The 22231-nt window shown below is 39.2% G+C and overlaps 1 protein-coding gene across 2 annotated transcripts; it reads left to right on the top strand.

The window, feature by feature from the left end:
- On the top strand, window positions 1–21945 carry plekhg7 (pleckstrin homology domain containing, family G (with RhoGef domain) member 7). Of its 2 annotated transcripts, XM_066684919.1 has the most exons (18): window positions 1–127; window positions 344–402; window positions 972–1687; window positions 2755–2777; window positions 7400–7518; window positions 8569–8609; window positions 10641–10736; window positions 11291–11437; window positions 12191–12286; window positions 12370–12471; window positions 14696–14809; window positions 15556–15730; window positions 18062–18177; window positions 19259–19346; window positions 19634–19713; window positions 20444–20597; window positions 20734–20831; window positions 21423–21945. In XM_066684919.1, exons 3-18 carry the CDS (start codon window positions 1034–1036, stop codon window positions 21531–21533), a joined length of 2214 nt encoding a protein of 737 aa, XP_066541016.1. In that variant the 5' UTR covers window positions 1–127; window positions 344–402; window positions 972–1033; the 3' UTR covers window positions 21534–21945. The 2 variants fall into 2 exon arrangements, with proteins under 2 accessions (XP_066541016.1, XP_066541017.1); XM_066684920.1 differs by having other exon boundaries at window positions 27–402.
- The last annotated feature ends 286 nt before the right edge of the window (window positions 21946–22231 follow it).

Below are 22231 nucleotides of genomic sequence, written 5' to 3'. Positions count from 1 at the left end.
CGACGAGGGAAAAAGCCGAGAATAATCGCCCCGCCCTCTCTCTCTATTCTCCTGCTCTCCTCAGCTTCAGTCAACAAGGCAAAGAAGAGGTTTGGCAGAGAGCTGTGTGTTTTTGTATTAAACGCCGGTCAGTGTTACAGATTTCAGACTAGTGAACTGTTTGTTTCGTTTTCTCACTCTTCTGAGACGTTATTACACTTGGGCATGTTGCTTTAGCTCCCTGCTACTGGCTTTTTTGCTTGCTAAATGAACTGTGCCTGGTGAGAGGGAAGAGAGAAAGCTGATAGGACCGTTCTCTCTCTCTCTCTCTCTCTCTCTCTCTCTCTCTCTCTCTCTCGTACAGTAAAAAAGGGAAAGAAAAAACCGACTCAGCAAGCAGCCACATGGAAAACAGCCGCTAAGGTAGGTACCCAAACCTTTCCTTCTCACAGCACCTGCTACTTCCACTATTACAGCCCCTCGACGGTTGGGCTGCATTTTTAAAAGAAAGCGGAGTCCAGAAGACGGTGTGATTCGTCGTCCTAGTAAAATTAACTACGCTATTTGGTAATACGTGCTTTTTTATTCAGCCTTTCTTTTTTGGAATGCTGTAAACCTGATAATATTTCGTTTATGTAATTCAAGATTTCACTTTGCCTTCTTGTCGCCTAGTTGGCAGTGTTTGGGATCAGGTGCAGTAAGTCTCAGCCAGTTCTCATGCTCGCCTTTGTTTCTCACGATGGACTGCCCCACTCTGGTATTTAACTAAGCCGCAGTGCTTCCCTTCAGCACGTTTTATTGTTTTTATTATACATTTTTATCAGAGACGTTTCTTCTTCAATGAAACAGAAACTTACTGCCGCTTTTGTTGTTAACACGACCCCTGAGGCAAGACTTAGCTTTGTGTCCTGGTCTTCTGCGTTAAGACACATGGATAGGCGTCTACAATAAAACTCACCTACTGTCTTCATAAATACTTATTTACTTTTCAGAAGGCCTGCCCTTGCTATGGATAACCTGACTTGACCAACCTCACCTTCTCTGGGTTAGTATAATGCCCTTTCCCCCCAAGATGACAGAGGTGACTCATGCTTATATCAGTGAAAACAATAAGGATGTGGGTAAAACACTGGACTGGAGCTACATTGAGTGGAACCAGGATGATGATATGGCTAAAAAGACTGAAGCCCAGACACAGACTGATCACGGAACTACAGTACACAAGGAGACACAAACAAGTAATCCCTTTATAATGAGAATAGACCTGGCAAGAACACCCTCAAGACTGAGGTATGGTTCAGTCAGAGAAATGGAAACCATGCCCACGCCACTCTTTCAGTTTGATAGACAAGCACCGGCTCGAATCTCCACGTCTCCCACCCTGAGGAGGATGAGGAGTACCAGATTTTCTTCACGAGACCAAGGGAAGATGGACAGCCCTCAGGAGGAGTCTGGGACCAGTGAAACCTCCTCACCAAGGAGTCCTTTGTCACCAGTGCATCGGCAAAAGTCACCTCTCGCTGCCAGTCCAACCCAGGCCACTGGGGAGGGTCACCAGCGTGGTCACTTGGACTCCTCTTTGCCCCGTGGGAAAATCAGATCACACAGATCAAAGACAATTGATAGCAGTGGCATTTGCACAAGGCAGGAGTTCCTTTGTCTGAGCGAGAGTGTTGACTCAGACAGCACAACGGACGATGTTGAACAGGTAAATAAAATATCAACTCCCCGATGTACAAACAAGTTATAATACAAACATATTAATAAGGAAATAGTTTCTGAATGCTAATGGTTCAGAATCTTGTTTCTCTAGCATTCTTGCACTCAAGCATAAAGGTTTTTACTTGGCATAAATGCTATTGACCTATGGTTGTAGAAAACAAGAAGAGGATGTTATAGCACCTGTTTGTTATGTGAAATAATCTTTGGGAATTAAAAATGGTTCATCCGCAGCACTGCTCTGAAGAACATTTCTGGCACCTTTTTATTTTTAAGCCTTGCATGTTTTGGCATCGTTCATGCTCTACTGCACCTGGTCCAAACGAACAGCTAATTAGCAAGTACTTCCTGAGCTGCAAATATTGTTTCAGAGTAGTGAAAATTGGCAACATGCTTAAACTTTGGAATGGAGGCTCACTTTGTCATGTGACAGTGATAGTGTTCATTTTAATAGACTTCACATATTAAACTGCCATCAATCTAGATTTAATAATAATATCTGTTTATTTGTGGGTAATAAATCACTTAGAAAACTTCTGCATTCTTTCCAATTGGAACCTATTCTCTCATTCTGTTCAGCCTCCTGGGGTGGTGTTTCACAATGAGAGCTTTTGACAGCAAATGAATCAGCAGTTACATGCACTGACAGCTTCGGCAGAGCCCATGTCCCCAAACCCCTTAAGAAGGTGCCTCTGTCGGGCCCCATTCAACAGTCAGCAGCCACTGAATAATGGAGGGGTCAGAGAGTGATCAAAAGAATTAAAAGGAAAACCCCATTCCTTCAGTCTATGTATTCAACCAGGCACGACGTCTAAAGAGCCAGAACATCTCAGCAGATGAGAGGGCTTTATGGGGTCTTAAACCAGCACAATTATTTTAAAATAGCAATTTAAGGATGAGTGCCACTGAAACTGATATAACGTGTATGTACTGTGTGATGTTTTATGTGCAATGGTGCCATTCATTTGCTTGTGTTGAACTAGTTTAAGTCCACTGAGGCTGATCTTTCCCCATTACCCCTGTTCACGTTAACACTCTATCTGTTTTTGATTGCAGGTGAAGGATCCCAGTCATAAAAGGTAGGTGTGCTGCTCAACTGTCTCCACTGCTTTGCATGAACTATGGCACGGCCAGTTATATTTGAATGTGAGGCACATTGTCTTTCCATTTTAAGCTCATATTGAAAGTAGAGGTCATAGTATATGCAAAATGGTGTTGTGTCCCAGTCTCCCATCTACCTAGCAGGGCAGCACGCATAAAAATTTACTTCCCACCAAAGCCAAAAGTTTCTAATTCTTAAAACAGTTGTTCTCACTTGTTGCTGAACCTCTGTGTTCAATAGGATGGTTTCTTTAAACCTGGAATTTGTTTGTGTTTGTGCTGTCCTCGATAGTCAAACCAGCATATTTTTTCAGCAGGGAGACACCCGAATAGAGTGCGGAGAGCTGGACTGAGGAAGGTCCATTGTTCATTGTCCTGACACTTTGTTAGAAGCACATGAACTCAAAGTGGAGTTATTAGAGTCCCGTGGTTCTGTGTGGACTAGACAAACTCTCATTAGTGCTGTTTTCCTCCATCAGGACTGCTCTGTTAGCCTGCTGGACGATGGGCTTCTTTTCAGTGGCAGATAATTAGGCAGCTATTGTGGCCTTAATTACAGTATGGCACTGTCCGATAACAGAACACGTTGCGGGTCAGGGATTGGCCGAGACAGTTCTGTGATGGGGGCATCATTATTTAGTGGTGGTGCAAGGACAAAGCTCCCTTCTTCATGGCGGCTCCTGTGCTGGGAGTCTGTACAGAGGGGGCTTTCGGTCTGCCTTAGTAAAATGGGATGGCATTATGGATGTGCTTTGTAATGGACTGCAATTAGGAACGACCTGTTTTCTTTCATAGCCAGTTCTCATTCTTTCTCATACTTTTTATGAGTAAGTGTATTGAACGAAATTTTTCATGGCAGGCCTTGTAGCTCTGATCTCCGTGTGTGGTAGGAATATGAATTGGCTGGCACTAGCCGCTGAATCAAGGACATTAGCCCTTTGTAAATTGCCTAGCAGTTTGCAGATGGGCATGAATATATAAAACATAATATTTTAAAAAGGAAAAAAACTTTATGAAGGCTCCATCACAGAACAAACTGTGGTAGAGGCTGTTGCCTTTATAAGTTACAAAAATGTTTGTCTCATAGCAACTGCATATATGACATTAGTGTTTATCAGTATCTTGTTCATGGCCAGGTGCTGACAAACATATAAAGACTGATAACAAAGCTCCACGCTGGCCTTGCCATGATTCAGCTTTTTTTTTTTTATCTTGCAGAAAAAGGGCAGTTTTGCTCAATTTACTTACTTGCTTCATGCATTGTCATTCCCCTAAGATGTGTAATAAAAAGGGTCATGATTCTAATACACTGCTGACTAAATGACTGGAATTATTTTTTTTTTATATGAATAATTGCTGATGTTTTGTTTAATTATAATGAAGAGAGTTTGATTAATGTACTATAACTAATTATACACTACAAGCCATTTAAGGTGATTGTTGTATTAATTACATGTTTTTTATGAACTTTAAGAGGATTTATTTAACGATAACAATCTATTGTAATTAGGGTGGCACAGTGGTGCTGCAGATAGTGTCGATGTCACACAGCTCCAGGGTCATTGATTCATTCATTATCTGTAACAGCTTATCCAGTACAGGGTTGGGGTGGGTCCGGAGCCTATCCGGAATCACTGGGCGCAAGGCGGGAACACACCCTGGAGGGGGTGCCAGTCCCTCACAGGGCTCGAGCCCCACTCCGGATGACTGTCTGTGAGGAGTTTGGTGTGTTCTCCCAGTGTCCGTGTGGGTTTCTTCCGGATGCTCTGGTTTCCTCCCACGATCCAAAAACACAGGTTGGTAAGTGGATTGGCGACTTAAGTGTCCGTAGGTGTGAGTGAATGTGTGAGTGTGTGTCACCCTGTAAAGGACTGGTGCCCCCTCACACCTTGTGCCCAGTAATTCCGGGTAGTCTCCGGACACACCCCGACCCTGAACTGGATAAGTGGTTACAGACAGTGAATGAATGAAAGCATTGTCCATTGTCAGAAAGCATTGTCCATTTTCTATTTAAATCACTCAAATTATAAATTATTAATATAAATGATTAATTATTCATGAGAAATGTATGATAATCCACTTGTATACATTTAAAATAAGTGGAAAAACATGTTGTATTTATTTGGTTAAAAACATTATTAAATTGGGCAACTAACATTCATGCAAGACCTGATAGACCACCAAACAATCACCGTCAATATTACATGATACTTTTATGTTTTGAAGGATACAAGGAAAGGAAGATCCACTCTTGCTTCACATTAAAAAAAAACACATCACAAACGCTGTTGAATTTAAAGGATGTGTTGCAGTCAAGATGCATTTCCTAAGAAGTGGAAATAGTTGTAATAAATTCCAAGATTGGATGCATTAGGCAAAATGCTGAAAAACGTTATTATACTTCGATGTTTTGGCTTTGGTATAGTTTGTTTAATGTTTTCTGGGATTTTTTTGGCCACTAGAAATGCATGCATGAGAAAGTGGTTTCTGTCATCCTACCCACCCAGTCAGCCACAAATTTGTTTGGAAAATAAAGCAATGACATGTGCTCTTTGATTTTTGCACAATTATGTATACTGACACCAGATTGTTCCTATATTATTCTATTTTGAATTTTGATTCTAAACTCTTAAAAGGTGTGGGTGTATTGCTGTATTTATGGCTCACACATATTACCTTTCAATGTGAGGACAGAATCACAGCTGAGGGTGGAACCTGAAACCAGCCTGTCAAGTTGTTGTTGTTAATATGTCTGCCACCATTTACGAGTCAATGATTCTCAGCCACTCTTCAACATTTGGCAGGGTCAGTAGGGACCTGGTACTGAACATAATTCAGAGAATTATAATGAATGAATGTAAGAGAAAGAGACCAATGGTCCAAGTTTACTTAAATATGCAAAACTGTGTTGTCATGTTTGAAAAGTACACCTGGAGGATCCCAAGCAGAAGAAGCTTGTTTAGTAGTAGTCTGACATTCTGAATGCCAAAGAATAGCATTTTCCATTGTATTTTTACATCTTGAATTAGGCTGCATGTGTGTATCCTTAACAAAAGCCCAGGAAGCCAAAACAAACACGGGATCTAACTGGCAGTACTATGCAGGGCTCCCATAGCCGCAGGCTAAAAAAGCAGGGTGTTGATTTACCTGTCTGTCCTCTTCTTCTCCGTACTGGTTCCAGAAGAAATGGCTGTACCTTCTATGTTTTGTACTGTTAAGTTTTTTTTTGTTTTTTTTTTATGCTAAATATAAACAAACATTTACACTCTATAAAATCCATATCGATGGCTGGCAAATATAGAGAAATATTTCAGCCCTGAATTGCAGACATTGTAGCCCAATAATTATATCCTGAAAGCATTCTATACATATGGTATGAATCATTAGAAGCTGTTTAGGTTCAAATGTTTTATATATAAATATTTTTATATGAATAGCTGTACTGTTCAAATCACCCTTCATTTATTTAACTGTCAAAGCAGCGATAAAATATTTCCGCATGATAAACTTATAACAAAGGCCTCAGGAACAAAACATATCAAATTTCAGCCATGTAACTTGCTGAAATTATTTTCTTGTGATCAAAATACAAACCTTTTTTGGAAAGTTATTTTCTGGTATTTTTGTACAATGCAATAAACCCAAGGATCTTTTGGTTTGTTAATTTTCTTGAACCTTTAATTAACTGATAGGACAAAGAAAAACATTTGCAGTGTGTTGCAGTGGTTAAGGGACAATGATTTTCTGAAATAAACTTCAGCTTGTTTGCATATATTTAGCAAAGTAGCACAGTGATTTTTTTTTTATAAGGTGCGCACGCACACATTCAGTGGTTTTTGGCTTTGCCCTTCCAAATTCGTAGATGAAGAAATACCTACATTCTTTGAAACCTTGTTTTGAGAATTTTCTTTTTTTAACTAATCTTTTTTTTCCCTTCTCTTTCTCTCTCTCTCTCTCATATACTGTCTCAGAATGAGAGCAATGGTCCAGAGCCATTATTTATTTATTAATTTTATTAATTTTCAACCTTTTTTATTTACCTGCTTATAGTGAAAAATGTAATTTTCAAAGTTCATTCCCCCCCCTTTGCCCCTGCCCATGTCTTTTTGTGTGTGTTGCAGACATCAAAGTTTCTATTAAGGAAATGCAAACATGTTGATCAGTGAACATCCTGGAAATCTTTCTCTCATGCAGTTAGTGTTCTTGCATGGTCTCCTCTCCTAAAGTCTCCTAAAAGGCCCAAGTTTGTTTAAGATGACTTTAAATTATACATTTATTAATAATAAAAATCAGATAACAGAAAATTATTTCTATTTGACACTGTACATCAGTTTTGTACATCACGTCATTAACATAGTATCTTCATGACCTTTATGCAAATTAGATTATGTTTTTTGATTGTATCTTAACCACATATTCAGATATGTACGTACATACTGGTAGGGGGAAAATACCCAATCCATAAGGTTTCCTTAAACTCAACTGCAGCAAACATCTGTCACACTTTCGGTGTCTAGAAGACTCCAGTGCCAGAATGTCCTCTCAGTTTCCCCCAGTTCTCCTCTTCTCTTCTTAATTCCCCTCCCCTTGCTCTCCGCAGGTTGCAGGAGCGGAGGCGAAGCTCTGTAGTGGTGACTCTTCCAGGATTGGACAATTCCCCTGGCGACCTCTTTGTTTCTAATGGTGTTGCAGATATTTTAAACCGATCCACGTATTCAGGTTAGTCACATCGTTATCATCACGGAAGGAATTTACATATTATTCAAACCATAATCACAAATCATAATATCATGACGTTACACTTCCTCTATCTTAGTTATTACAGGGAAGTTCACCTTGTTACATTGGAGCCTTTTTAAACTGGCATAATAAATCCTCTAGTTGTTTTAACTGCCTTTGCATGCTTGAATCATACAAATGTTTTCAACAGCTGGGCACTGTTTGGATGTGTGTTCATATTTGGGTAGCTTTGCAATAAGTTGCTAAATGACTGATATTCACAAAATTGCTTCCTGTGCAGTCTGGTGATGCAGTCCCCTTTTATGAAACAAATCAATAACTGCAGTAGTTTGTCCTGCCCTAAAAATTATGAGCCACTAAAAAGAGAAAAGCACTAATCACAATGAGAATATACTGAACAGCAGATAGGGCTATTGTTTTTATTGTTAGGGCTATTAAATCTTTTTTCCTGGAAATTGATTGTGACTGTTCACTTAGCATTGTTTGAGACATAAATTCTTCTGATTATAATCTGTCTTGCCAAGCCATCATTTATTCATTCATTGTCTGTAATCCTGGACTGGTTGCCAGTCCTTCGCGGGGCGGCACACACTTACATGTTCGCTCACACTCTCACACCTATAGACACTCCACCTACCGACGTGTGATTTTTGGAGCGTGGAAGAATACCAGAGCACCTGGACAAAATTAATGCGGACACGGGTAGAACACACCAAACTTCTCACAGACAGTTAGGAGCAGTGTGATGGCAACATTACCTGTTGTGCCACTCCCAAACAAATCATTGTTAAATGTTAAGACTGCATATGAAAATATAAATAGTTTGAGGTGCTGGTAAATCACCCTATGCATATTAAGAAGGTTTCAGATATGAATTTCCTGTTTAAACATGATTATACTTAATTATTTACACAAAATTTCTGTCTTTCAGTAGTAAGTATAAATGTTACTAAATATTATGGGTTTTTTTTTCCACTGTGCTATACACATATACAATAACACTGCAGTTTTTTCTGTTCTGCTGTATAGAAACTAAGAAGTCCAAGTGGCCTTTTTCAAGACGTAGCACAGTAAGTGAAATGTTAGACCTTAATTTTCTATAATTGAACTAAAAAAACATCGACCTAGCATGGCTGGTTTGTAAAATGGGGCGATGGGGTGAAGCACCGCTAAAAAAGAATGGGCAGGAATTTTTTCTCTCATTTTACCACAGTATTAACCCACTGCCAAATGGTTTGTCCCTATCACAGTCCAATCAGCATTAGGTTTTGTACCCTCCTGCCTTAGAGCCTCTATTCTGAGTATCACAGTCCAATCAGTGTTAGGTATTGGTCCATACTGTCACGTCTCTTTTTGGGCAATTACAAGATGGTTGAAAATCACACTTGACCTCTTTCATTGACTCTCACATTAAGGCTCCCTTTATCTAGCTGCTGAGTATTTAGTTAATTCTCTATAGGTGAACCAACGTGAGGTGTGTGGCTTTAATAATCTGGATATTTCATGTAAAATTTTACAGAAAAGCTGTGGTGAAAGGCATTAGCAGTGCGTCCAGTGAGGATTATATAGGGAGTCGAGATGTGTTTGTTTTGGAAAAGAGCAGAAGGTACAAGCTTGTGGGTCACTGCCTCCACATATTTATAAGATATTATAATAAATTATCTCACGAACATTAAACATTTATGTTTTAGCATAGTGTTACATTCTGCCCCTAACGTTCCAACCTCTTGAACACTTGAACGTAGTGTAAACTTCACAATGCTCTTTATTTTAGGATCTCCTGCATGTAAATTAAAATATTAACTAGAAAAGAGTGGAAAAATGTATAGAATTTGATATGAGTAATGATAAAGTCAGTCTTTTGTTTGGAAGACTGTTTGGAAGGGTGACTAAATGACAATGTATTTGTTTAAGACCACAGCTGATTGTTCAGTCACTGTGGAGGTAAAGTAACTTTCATTGAATGAGAATTTATCATGAACTGGATATAGCCATCCACAAAAACTGTACAGTATGTAGATAAAGAGCACCTTTTTAAGCTTTTATGAATCTACTCTTCAATGTTGGATGACAGTGTCCAGTTAGTTTCCTAAATAGTTTGTACAATGCAATGTATTGTATTCTTAATTTACCCAATGAACAAGACATCATCGCAGCCATTATGCCCCAACTATGAGATGATTGGCAAGAGCTGCCACTGCTACCTAATCAGTTTTCTGATGTCCCTGTCATTCTATTGCTTGCTTTCTTGGAAAAACTGCCAATACTTTGGCCAGCTCAGCTGAGGTCAAGCACACATTGTTCACTGACCCACTTAGAGCTAAAGCAGATTTGCATGCCCCCACTTTTGTCCTATTTTTTTTTTTATTACTTTTTGCCACCCATCATAAAACAACCAAGCATCCAAACAGCACAGACAGTAGAGCATAGAGGTAAACACACAATGTTAGTTAACTGTTGGGTTATGCAGGCAAGCATAAAGCATAAACACTCAGTCAGTCACAAGGTTAAACAGCACCAGATTACCACAAAAAAATGCATAAACATTTCTGTTTCTGTTGCCATAGTTCCCTAACTTTCTTGTTGTCAAGAGTATGACCTGTCAGAGAGGGTTTTGAACATGCTATTGATCATACCTACACCTACAACATGGCCTTGTCCTTTGGTCATGCTGAGATCACTCAATAGCAAAAGTTACTGTCCTTTTCTTTGCATTACAGTGCTGTCTTCTCAGGCATCAAGCCATGCACATAATCCTTAATGTTCTCATACATTACATATCTGCATTAAAAAGTCATTTATCTAAAATAATAAAAAAATAAAAATAAAAAAAAGTACTTGCTAAATATTACACTTGTTGCTGGTGTTCTCTAACACTGAGCAGTTCCTCTCATTGAACTACATGGTACTTCTGAAATTAGCTTTATATCTCATTTCCCTTCCCAGCTGGTGAAAAGTGGAGATCAAATCCTGATTCTCTAAAACAACAAATTCTGTAACTTTGGCAATATTTTTGACAAAATGTAATAGAGGCTTCCTTTCATAGTGTAGATATTGTTCGTCACTCTGGTATTAAAACATTCTGTGTTAATATCCATCAGACTAAAGGCAAGACGCGCACCTCTGCAGACATTGAAAAATGTCTGGCATCTGTTCTGATCAAGGATTGGAGAGACACAGACTTCCAGGAGTATAAGGTACATAAATCCTTGCCATGTCTGATTTTACCACATTTAGCAAAAGTCTTTTCATGCGATGGAACTGATTATTTTCGAGTTCAATTAGGTTCTTGACTAAGGTTCTTGTAACTGGTGACTGGAAGTCCAGTAAATGTTGTTTAAACCTTCACAAATATAAGGTCCAGTGGTCCACCAACTGTAAACATTCACCAGTAAAAAGGCTCATTCTTGTTTAAGAAAATTATCAGTTCCCAATTTCTAAAAATAATGGCATTGCAGCTATGGTAGTAAATTATATGGGCTGTAGAATATGCAAATTACTTGTTATGGTGCACTTAAAAAAACTCATCTCTAAAATAGAAGGTTAAACTTAATAATAGTAGCCAATCTATTTACTTTAAAAGTCATTAATGTAACACTTTTTCCCAGATGATTTTAGGTCATTTCTGTTATTTGGTTTATGCAGAAACATTCACACAAAGTGTATCGTTTTAAATTGTTTAGAATATAAAAATTATGTTATTAGATGTTGTATGACATATCATCAGTACTTTTTACTTTGCCCTTCTCAGGATTTGACTCTGGAAGAGTTCCTGAAAGACCAGCCCCAGCTAAAATTATACAAGGACCCAAGAGCACATAAGAAACAGGAGAGCATCTGGGAACTCTTCACCAGTGAATGCATTTACTTTCTAGATCAGTTAATGGTGCTGAAAGAGGTATGAATTTGGGAAATGATGAATCAGTGTGCTAAAGCTGTGCTTTTATTTGACAGTCCAGCAGCAAAATATACTTCAGCTTATATTGACTGGCTGTGCTAGAAGTGCTAAAAGTGTTTTAATTATAGACTGTTGCTAATAAGAAGCTTGCCATAAAACTACACTTGATAGAAAGAATATCTGTAATTTATTGGTATGTGTTTTAAATCATATTTGCTTTAAGCAATAGCTTTATTTGCAACAATTTTCTTTAGATTTGACTTAGATTTTAAAATAGTTTTTTAAATAGTGTACAGATGTCTGCCAGTTTTTATACATACATGGAAAATACTTAATTTTAGCTTCAGGCTAATATCAGAATAATTCAAACACAAATAAACAATTCAGAATCAGAAGTATTTTCTTTTTAGAATCAAATCTGAACCCCTTTTTCTAACGGACTGAGACATATACAGTTAAATAATAAAAGCAACACCCAAAAAAAAAACAGGGTCCACTGGTGTGGGCCAAGAAAGGTATTTTTCTATTTAGATTAATTTTTTTTACATTTTAAATCACAGTCACTTATATGACAATTAATAACCCGCTGCAGGGTTATGATTATGAAAGGGTTAATTAACGTTTGCTCACAATGACATGCATTGCTAGTTTACTTAATTATAAAACAGTATGACTGAAATTAATTCTGAAATAGAAAATGAACATAAATGAATAAACTATTATTTTAAACATGAGTTATATTTTTGTGTGCAGGTTTTTGTAAACACACTGTCAGATCTGCAGCTGAGGGAGTGTTTAGAAGACATTGACTCTTGGAGGCTGTTTGCCAACCTCAATGAGCTCTGCTTGGTAAGAGGGAGAAAATAGGTCTGAATTAACATTTAAAGTAATTTTACAATATCTAATTTTTGTGTTTTCTTGCCTGATTGCAGGTTAGTTATGGCTTCCTGACTAGTCTGCTGCGTGTGATTAAAGAGTTGTGGGCAAATCCAGAAACGGACATCACACAGACCCTCCTGGCTCTCCTCAACAAGGTGACTGATTTTGATTACAAAGGATTACAGTCACATAATGCTGACTTAAATACCTTCCTTATGACCCCTAGAGAAAGTGTTTTTGTTTTTTTTTAAAGGCAGCTTTAATGGGGTTAAAATATGGTGAGTTATAGTAGACATACAGGGGTTGGACAATGAAACTGAAACACCTGTCATTTTAGTGTGGGAGGTTTCGTGGCTTTTGGACCAGCCTGGTGGCCAATCTTCATTAATTGCACATTGCACCAGTAAGAGCAGTGTGAGAAAGTTGAGTTAGCAGAGGGTAACTCAACTTTTTGCTCAAAAAAGCAAAACATTTTTGCTCAAAATATTGCAATGCACGCAACATTATGGGTGACATACCAGAGGTCAAAAGAGGACAAATTGTTGGTGCATGTCTTGGTGGCGCATCTGTGACCAAGACAGCAAGTCTTTGTGATGTATCAAGAGCCACGGTATCCAGGGTAATGTCAGCATACCACCAAGAAGGACGAAACACATCTAACAGGATTAACTGTGGACGTAAGAGGAAGCTGTCTGAAAGGGATGTTCGGGTGCTGACCCGGATTGTATCCAAAAAACATAAAACCACGGCTGCCCAAATCACGGCAGAATTAAATGTGCACCTCAACTCTCCTGTTTCCACCAGAACTGTCCTTTGGGAGCTCCGCAGGGTCAATATACACGGCCGGGCTGCTATAGCCAAACCTTTGGTCACTCATGCCAATGCCAACCGTCCGTTTCAATGGTGCAAGGAGAGCAAATCCTGGACTGTGGACAATGTGAAATATGTATTGTTCTCTGATGAGTCCACCTTTACTGTTTTCCCCACATCCGGGAGAGTTACAGTGTGGAGAAGCCCCAAAGAAGCGTACCACCCAGACTGTTGCATGCCCAGAGTGAAGCATGGGGGTGGATCAGTGATGCTTTGGGCTGCCATATCCTGGCATTCCCTTGGCCCAATACTTGTGCTAGATGGGCGCATCACTGCCAAGGACTACCGAACCATTCTGGAGGACCATGTGCATCCAAAGGTTCAAACATTGTATCCTGAAGCCGGTGCTGTGTATCAGGATGACAATGCACCAATACACACAGTAAGACTGGTGAAAGATTGGTTTGATGAACATGAAAGTGAAGTTGAACATCTCCCATGGCCTGCACAGTCACCAGATCTAAATATTTTTGAGCCACTTTGGGGTGTTTTGGAGGAGCGAGTCAGGAAACGTTTTCCTCCACCAGCATCACGTCGTGACCTGGCCACTATCCTGCAAGAAGAATGGCTTAAAATCCCTCTGACCACTGTGCAGGACTTGTATATGTCATTCCCAAGACGAATTGATGCTGTATAGGCCGCAAAAGGAGGCCCTACACCATACTAATAAATTATTTTGGTCTAAAACTAAAAGTTTCATTTTCATTGTCCACCCCCTGTAAGTATTTGTTTGCAGATATGGAAATACAAAGTTAGCTTATTTTTTTTCTTCTAAGAAACATCAAGGTACATTGTTGATTCAGTCCTAGAAAAGGAAAAGGGGAGAAACACACAAAGAGGAATAGCAAAGAGGCCACCACAGAGACAGGACCTCATTATTATTGAATGTTTTTGGGATTCCTTGAATCTTAAAAAGTATAAAATGCTACCAGTGTTTAACCCTAAATATTGGAGGTGTAGAATTTGTTGACACAAATACTGCAAATTGTTACTTTCCAATTAAAAAAACATATCTCCATTTTTATTTTACCACATCATTTGAACAGCTGTCCTTCACATTGTGTCAAAATGTATTGATGAATGAACAAATAGAAATGCTCCAAAATTACTTGAAATTAAATATTTGTAGATTCACTTCCATTGAATTTTGGGAAGGTTATTTCCTACTATTTTGGGACCATTTACTATTTAATTGGACTTGGAAAAAATCTGATACTCATTTTAGTTACTGGGACTATTGTAACTTCCCTGACGCTAAAAGTGAGTAACTTGTACTTATTACCTGTATTAATAGGAAATTAATCTAATTAAATCTGAATTTATATGTACACCTGCACCTCATATAGGATTGAATTCCATAAAGCAAACTAAAAACCATTTTGGGCCCCTCATTTATCCTTTTTGATGTGCAATAATCAGGGCCTTGACACACTTGTGTTTTTATTAAATGTGAAAATCTTTTTAATTTAACTTTTCTCACTTTACACATTCCACCTTTTGAATTTGCAGGCATTTGGAGAAAGCATTTGCCACTGTCTGCAGAAGTACTGCCTGAACTACACTACAGCCATTATTTATCTGGACAGCTTGAAAGCCAGGGAGGACTTTGGCTCCTATGTGAAGGTATGCTAGGTCAGTCTGCTGAGAGTTGGTTGATGAGGACTTGACCTGGACTCAGGGCCAGCCCTGGGGTTCAGTGCAGATCAAGACAACCATCAGAACGTGTCAGTATTCTCTTGCTCCTTGGAATGGAGATACAGGGTGTAGTATTTAAAATCTTCCCCTATGAAAAAGGAAGACACTTCAAGGGCCTGATGTGTCATCAGAAAACAATGAATAACACTTCAGCTGTGCTGTGCTGCCGATATGCAGAATCATGCCTTTTTAAAAGCATTTCACAATCATATTATCAACCACTCCCAACTCTCTCTGATATGAAACTAAATTCATCTGCTTATTTGTTGGGTTTTTAAACTTCCAGTTCCACCTTAAATGCTGTGGTAGCCAGATTTGTGTTGTTACTAGCCATGTTTCATGTTTGTTATGAAGCAAAGGGACAAAATGCCATTTCTGGCTTTATATGGTCCCTTGCACTGCCAGCTTGCTGGTGATTCACAAGGCATTCATAGCAATTCATTTGAAGTGTGCCCCTGAAAAGTCTGTTTCATTGGGTATAGAACCATACCCCTTGGCAATACTTGTCTTTGCCACCAAGAACTGAGCCACCCCTACCCCAAAGCAAAACGGAGAGGTAGGGCTAAGGGATGAAATAGAATTCACCCTAAGGTATTATGGCTTGGACAATGCAAGTGATACTTTTAAAATTCATAGTTTCTTTCTCTCTCTCTCTCTCTCCCTCTATTTGTCAGTGGTGTGAGAAGAAAGAGCAATGCCGAAGGCTGCAGTTGAGGGATCTGCTGGTGGTTCCTTTGCAGAGGTTCACTAGGTATCCTCTTCTTCTGAAGAATATAGAAAGGAGATGCTGCAGTGAAGCTGAAGAGTGCGCCTTGAAGGGTGTTGTGGAGCTTATTGACAGAGCCATACGTAAGCCTTTAATCTGTAACCATTAGCATTTAGAATTATTGCAGAAAGCATAGGGCAAAGCATTTTCATTACAACACTGGGTTTTTATTAAAAGCATGGTATGTATTTTATTGCTATGTGTTCACCATTATGTGTGTTTTTACAAGAGTAGACCAACGCCTGTACACAATAATTTTGTCATAGCCTTTTTTTCTGCAGGTTTATTTAGTTTTTCAGCAATATATCCCAGTATTTACTCTCATCTTCACTTTTCCATGATCCGAAACATCTAATTGCATGCTTTAGTTACTAAACAAGTCATGATTTTAAAATGGCTGTGTTAGAGAAGAATACATAAAAGCAACCATTGAAGACCACCTCCAGGTTTGGAAAACACCCTTATAGTATTCGCTTTCAAACCGTGTCGGTTCAACTTGATACAGTATATCAACCTGGTATCACAGCTGATAATCTCCTTGCATTATTTATCAACCAAGAACACTCAGATCTTGTCAGAGTAACATGCTTATGTCAGAGCAAGACTTACAACAATAAGTGTCAAAAAAGTGACAGCTCACCTTTCCTGTTGAAATGACATCACATTACAGATAATACCTGTATGACAGCTGTAGTGAGGAAAGTTTAGCCTGAATAGCAGTAACCAAATTCACAAGTGAGTCAATTTTTGACTAGATTCTGGAGTAGAGGAAACAACTGTGTTAGTTTACTTCAGAGAAGACTTTGCCCTGTATGAAAATGTGTGTCACTGATAGTTTGTCCACATGGCTCAAGTGTTAGTTCAAAGCTTAGATTACCTGGAAAAAATAACCTACAAACTCGTATAAACATCTATAAAGTGTTTATTCTTTTATCAATTTCACTGTAGAAATAATTACAGCAAATCATGGTTTTTGGAATAGCATATACTGTGTGTATGTGTGTGTATATATATATATATATATATATATATATATATATATATATATATATATATATATATATATAGAGACGTTTATGCTAATGTCATGCTTGTTTAGCTGTCATTCACCCTTATGGCTTGCTCCCTTGAGCTTAGACTAAGGACCTGTATGTGCACATACATTTCAGTTTCTCATGCTTATAAATAGTTTGTGCCTGACCCACACTACAGGCTTTAAAAATCCTTTTAGATGTTGAAAACCTGAGACACCCCTCATATAGTGACATTTTTAACAGATTTGTCTGTGCTTGATCATAATTGTCATGGGTAGTCCCCATGCTACCGAATCCGACTTGAATGAAACACCACAAACACACTAATTACACACACCAACGAGTGACTCTGCTCCTCAAAACCTTGAGATTGTTTCTGGCACACAGGGCTGTGTCTGAAACAGATATGGCGGATGGCAGTGAAACCCAGTCCTGCCCTCATTGGTGTACAGTCTTGCTGTAGCCCAGACTTAATCCAGAGTGATTTAAAGCAAGATCTATGTGGAAAGCAATTTCCTGATGATAAACAACTGAAGTCTGAGATAAATGATCAGAGGAAATAACATTTTTCAGGGATCAAACAAATGTATTGACATTAAGGGTGATTACATAGAAAATGAATTTCTTGTGTTTTACATACATACACACACACACACACACACACACACACACACAGATAAGGTATTGAATGGCAAACATAAGTTCCACAGTAGTAACAGATTAATTCACACAAAACAAAAGGATTAAGTCTTAAGATATGTAAGGATACAACAAAGGTTCAGGGGGTTAACAATCTTGGGCGTCATCTCTGAATGTAATGACGGTGTTGGCGGGGGTTCATGCTCATTAGAATTCACAGGTGTTTTCTAGCACCTGTCTAACTATACACTAACAATAGATTTCAGATGTTTTTGTTTGCCAAAGCATTTTACTGGTGCATGCGGTATGGTTCTGCCACACTCTATCGGCATGTCTTGACTTGTTGAGCAACTTGCGTTCAGAGATAGAACAAGCCAGGCAGGCTTTGATACGCAGGTCAGTTGTGAAATATTAAGGAAAAGTTCTTTCTACTGTAAGTGCTCTGAGGGTGTGTCTGCGCCATGATGTGACTTCAGGTAATTTCTGTGCATATGACCAAGACATGTCAAACCTCTACTGGGTGTGGGACCTCAAACTATTATCTCAAGCTTCCATGTCATAGAGTGATTAAAAGGTCTTTTGAAACCCACAGTTGGAGACTAATATGAAATGAAAATAGTGTTTATTGTCATTAAGGCAACACCTGAAAAGCAGTTTGTGTGAAAGGAGTAGAAGGACTTCATTAACTGCTCTGAAAGACTTCATAATTGTGGTCTCTCTCTCTTTTCTCTCTCTGTGTAGATGATCTGGAGGGCAAGGTGAAGTGGCTGGATAACTATCAGAAAGTTAAACTGCTGAAGGAGGCCTTGGTGTGGCTTCCAGTTTGGGAAAGAGACAAGAGAACACAAATTCCCGAGGTTGACATTTTAACACACGTCTTTCTGCTTTTGTGTCTAAGAAAACAGACCCATGAATAACGTTTAATTAGTGTAGAGTTAGATTGAGTCCAAAGTAATGTTTCATACGTGGTTCCCACTTGAGCCCATTGTCACTCTGCTCAGTGTTAAGCATCAGCTAGAGAGATGTAGATATAAAATAAACACTACATTGCTCCCAAAGTGAAATTACTTTTACAGCTGCTTAATTTCAAGGCAGACATAGAAGGCACACGAGGGTCAGACACAGCAGTGCTGCACCTCGTCCAACAATATTAGGATGTGTTGAAGTGATCTAGAACAAAACATATAAAATCAGTACCTCCATCTCTAATACTATTGAGTTTGAATGCAATCAGATCGTCACAGCAATGTTCCTAAATCTAGTGTAAACCAATCTACAGAAGCGTGCAGGCTGTGAGTGCATCAAAATTTGGACACATTAAGTATGAAAATCCCTGATTACAGAAGACATTGAGGTGTCTAAAATGTTTGAAATATTAAAGAAAATATGTCTCAAGAGAGTCTTTAGGTGTTTTTTTTTAGGGCTGGACTACTTTGCTTGGCCAAATCTGGTTCCTGGTTCCTGGATGATGCAAACTGAGTGTGACATGTAAATCTTGCAGAGTGCTGATTTGTTAGAGAGACTTTACACAGTGAACCTCCAGCACAAACTTGTCACTTCTTGTAAAATCTCCAGGTTACAGTAGTGGTCACATTTTTGTTTTTATTTGACTTACAACGACAGCTCGTAAAACTATGCCATGGTGTTTTGAAGAGGTTCAAACACTCCTTGGATCGGTGGCCAAAGAAAAACTCCAGCAAGAGCTGGACAAAACATTGTTGTGAGAAATGAGGCACACAGCCATTTCAGTCCAGCGTTACAGCTGCTATTGTGGTTTTCAAATCCCATGGTTCCCATTAGAGACTGGGTTTTGTGACCGGGAAAGCACATTGAGCCGAGTTGTTGCCATGCAATGAAAAAGCACCATTAGGTTTCAAGAGTTACACTTCTTAAATCATCACTCTGTAAATAACCACTGCAATTTGTCCTTTCTCACAGTCTCTGAAACACTTGTTAAAAGCAGCTTCTCTGGAAAACCTGGTCTCTAACCGCAGTCTGCTGCATGAGGGGAAGCTCATACTAACAGGTGAGGAACAGACACCAGTTCCACATTCACGAATCTCTGATAACATTATCTCTGTAACTGTTCCATCCGTGTTAATAACTTCATGTTAAATCAACGCTAGATAAGATTTTGCTTATGTGGTCCTCCTACAGTTAGAGGGGGACTTGGGGAACAGTTACCAGATTTGTTTAAGTCTAATCATGCAATTCTTCTTTGAGTCATTCTTCTTTGCCTTTATAAAATATAACTATAAAACTCCAAACTGTTAATAATGTCAATACTACTGTCAAATGTTTGTGTGTGAACAGAAAATGCAAAGCTGAATGAAGTTTACATGCTCCTATTTGATGAATTCCTCCTGATCACCAAGATCAAACGCAGTAAAAAGGTACAGCATTTCAAAGCTGCTCACTCATCACTGCACACTTTTCTTTTAAACAAGACGCTGTGGCTAAGAGTGACTATGATGCAGACTGCTGTTGTCTCTAGCGTTGAAAATCACAGAATTATGTAAAAAGTAATTTTGACTCTTGGTGGGTCCCCACCATTTGAAGGAGGATTCCACAATTTTTAAAATGAGGACACAGTGAGACTTGTGGTGGAGTCTTTAAATGTGAGGGAGTATGGGGAAACATAGCTTCCCTTGTGTTTTAAGCCTACCAGAAATATCAGAAAACAATGTCATGCTTCAGGCTTGTCTTCATACAATTGCAGGTAATACTTTCTGTGAGCATCTAGAGGCATTAAACCCTTCAGGCCTTCGATTCCAGTCTCTACCACTGTGAATGACATTTTGTAGAATGTAACATCACATCAAAAGCCTCTCAATTGCCTGTTGGCATCTTGGCTGTATAATTAGGCTGATGTTTTGGGGAAAATCCCCTTAATGAGGGGAAAAAGGAAAACTCCTACCTCACATTCTTTCTTACACTCTTAACCATGGCTCTCTGAAACATCTCTTAACAAATGTGAGACAAACGAATAAAGTGTGACTTAGTTTTTTCCTTGTAACAACATTTTCCTTTCATCGGTTCATCTTTGCAAATAGTCTCTTCGTATCTTTCTCTGTGAACATGGAAGTCCCAGTCTGAGTTTTATTGTGTTATTTTGGTGAGCAGAAGTCTGGGGGCGTGGAGACACACAATCTGCGTCCTGCAGTTGGACAGGAGCTGGAGCAGCTACTACAGGATGGCTGTAGCTTTACAGTGCTGGACCAGCCAATTTCACTGGACCGTCTGCAGCTCAGGAATATTGATCAGATCAACGCTGCAGGTGAGTGACCACATTACTGATTTCCTCTGTAACCCATAACAAAATAAGGGGCTTAAACACAATAATCAAGAATTGCATTATTATCAAGAGGTTCAGTCTAGTCTTGCACTGACCGGGGTTGTTCTCAACCTTCTAGCGTCTGGAATTCCCTATTCCTTCATTGTGATGCATCAGAACCGTTACCAGCAGTGTATCGGCGTTTTCGTTCTGCAGGCCCACAATGAAACTGCTAAGGTGAGGAGCATTGTTTCCTGCTGTAATTACACTCTCCACTGCTTCTCATCTTCTCTCACCCAGCTCACACGGCCTGACCCCAGCTGCCTTTTAACACTCGCCCTACGTCAGCTTTGTTTGTGTCCAGATCAAGTAACTCACTATTAATGTCATACACAAACACCCTACAGCCCAGAAAAGCTTTCTTAAAGCAGAAGATCAAATGTACATGGTTTTCCCCCTGACCCCACGTCTGACACAACCTGCTTTTTGCTGCTACAGAAAAATAAATAAATCAAATTAGCTATCATTGTATAACATTCAATAACTAACTCAAAACAGCTGATATATAGCTGTATACTATAGTGTGATTATATGGAGATTTTACAACCTGTGTGTGTTGCAGCTGTACACTTCCAGTAGCTGAATGCACCATTTAGGACATGCTGCAAACCTTTGGACTTGGTCTGCATCAGCCCTGACAGAAATGTATATATTCAGTGACGATACACTTGCACTTGGTATAAAGGGATAATTCCAATGGAAAAGTCTTATCCAAATGGGTTTTGCTAAGCTGCTCTTTTAAGTGTTTTTTTGCCATTTGTGTTTCAGAAAGTGTGGCTGTCTGAGATTGAAGAGGCAGTCAGTGCTGTGCTGAAGCAAGACTGTCAGCAGCCTCGGGTAAAGAACTCGGCTCTCTATCTGGAGTCCTCACAGATCTAACTCACAGTACCAGCACCGCTGTAGTGATCTGTCCTCTCCAATCCTGTTGCCTGTCACCCTTCCGCAAGACTAACCACTACTGAGGGCTGTCAGGATTGGAGTATTCAGCATTTTTTTTTTTTTTTTTTTTCCCTCCCTCCTGACAGAGGTCTTCACTGTAGGAACCTGTGTGGCACTGGTGTCACTGACAAACTGTTTTATGTCACAAGAGTGAGTTTAAAGAACAACGTCCATTCCAGTAATGGCACATTTCGTCTGTGTAACAAACTGGACAGGTTTTACCAGGACATTTCACTCGTTGTAGGTTAATCATGCCACAGAAGTGAAATACTTTGGTAAGCACCGCACTAATTACAGCCAATACTGGCTCTACCATACTGTACTACCACATCAAGGTTTAGCTCATGAAACCAACGGTTTTTTTTTTTTAATTAAAGTTTCTTTTGAAACTAAATCAGTATGTTGTTTTGAATTACAGAGGGCTTTTACAATAGATGTGTCATAGGTCATAGGTCATAGGGTGCCATCTTCAGAGACATTGAAGGGGACATCATCTTTCCAGTTCTGGGGTCTGAATGAAACATCTGTGATGTGCTTTGGTCAAAATGACACAACAGAGCTTTATTTTCCCAATCTAAATGTTAGGCCAGAGACGTTGCAGCACAATACATCTTGTTGTATCCTATGTTTTCTGACTT

Source organism: Hoplias malabaricus, chromosome 11, assembly GCF_029633855.1.
Source record: "Hoplias malabaricus isolate fHopMal1 chromosome 11, fHopMal1.hap1, whole genome shotgun sequence".
Classification (NCBI taxonomy): domain Eukaryota; kingdom Metazoa; phylum Chordata; class Actinopteri; order Characiformes; family Erythrinidae; genus Hoplias; species Hoplias malabaricus.
This window is presented reverse-complemented; position numbering and strand designations above follow the sequence as displayed.

What these genes read in the sequence shown, in the direction of transcription:
- plekhg7 (XM_066684919.1), top strand. Translation starts at nt 1,034, where the DNA reads ATGCCCTTTCCCCCCAAGATGACAGAGGTGACTCATGCTTATATCAGT. An exon ending in AAGGATCCCAGTCATAAAAG is followed by an intron (nt 2,778 to 7,399) that starts GTAGGTGTGCTG and finishes TGCTCTCCGCAG; the next exon opens with GTTGCAGGAGCGGAGGCGAA. An exon ending in CTTTTTCAAGACGTAGCACA is followed by an intron (nt 8,610 to 10,640) that starts GTAAGTGAAATG and finishes AATATCCATCAG; the next exon opens with ACTAAAGGCAAGACGCGCAC.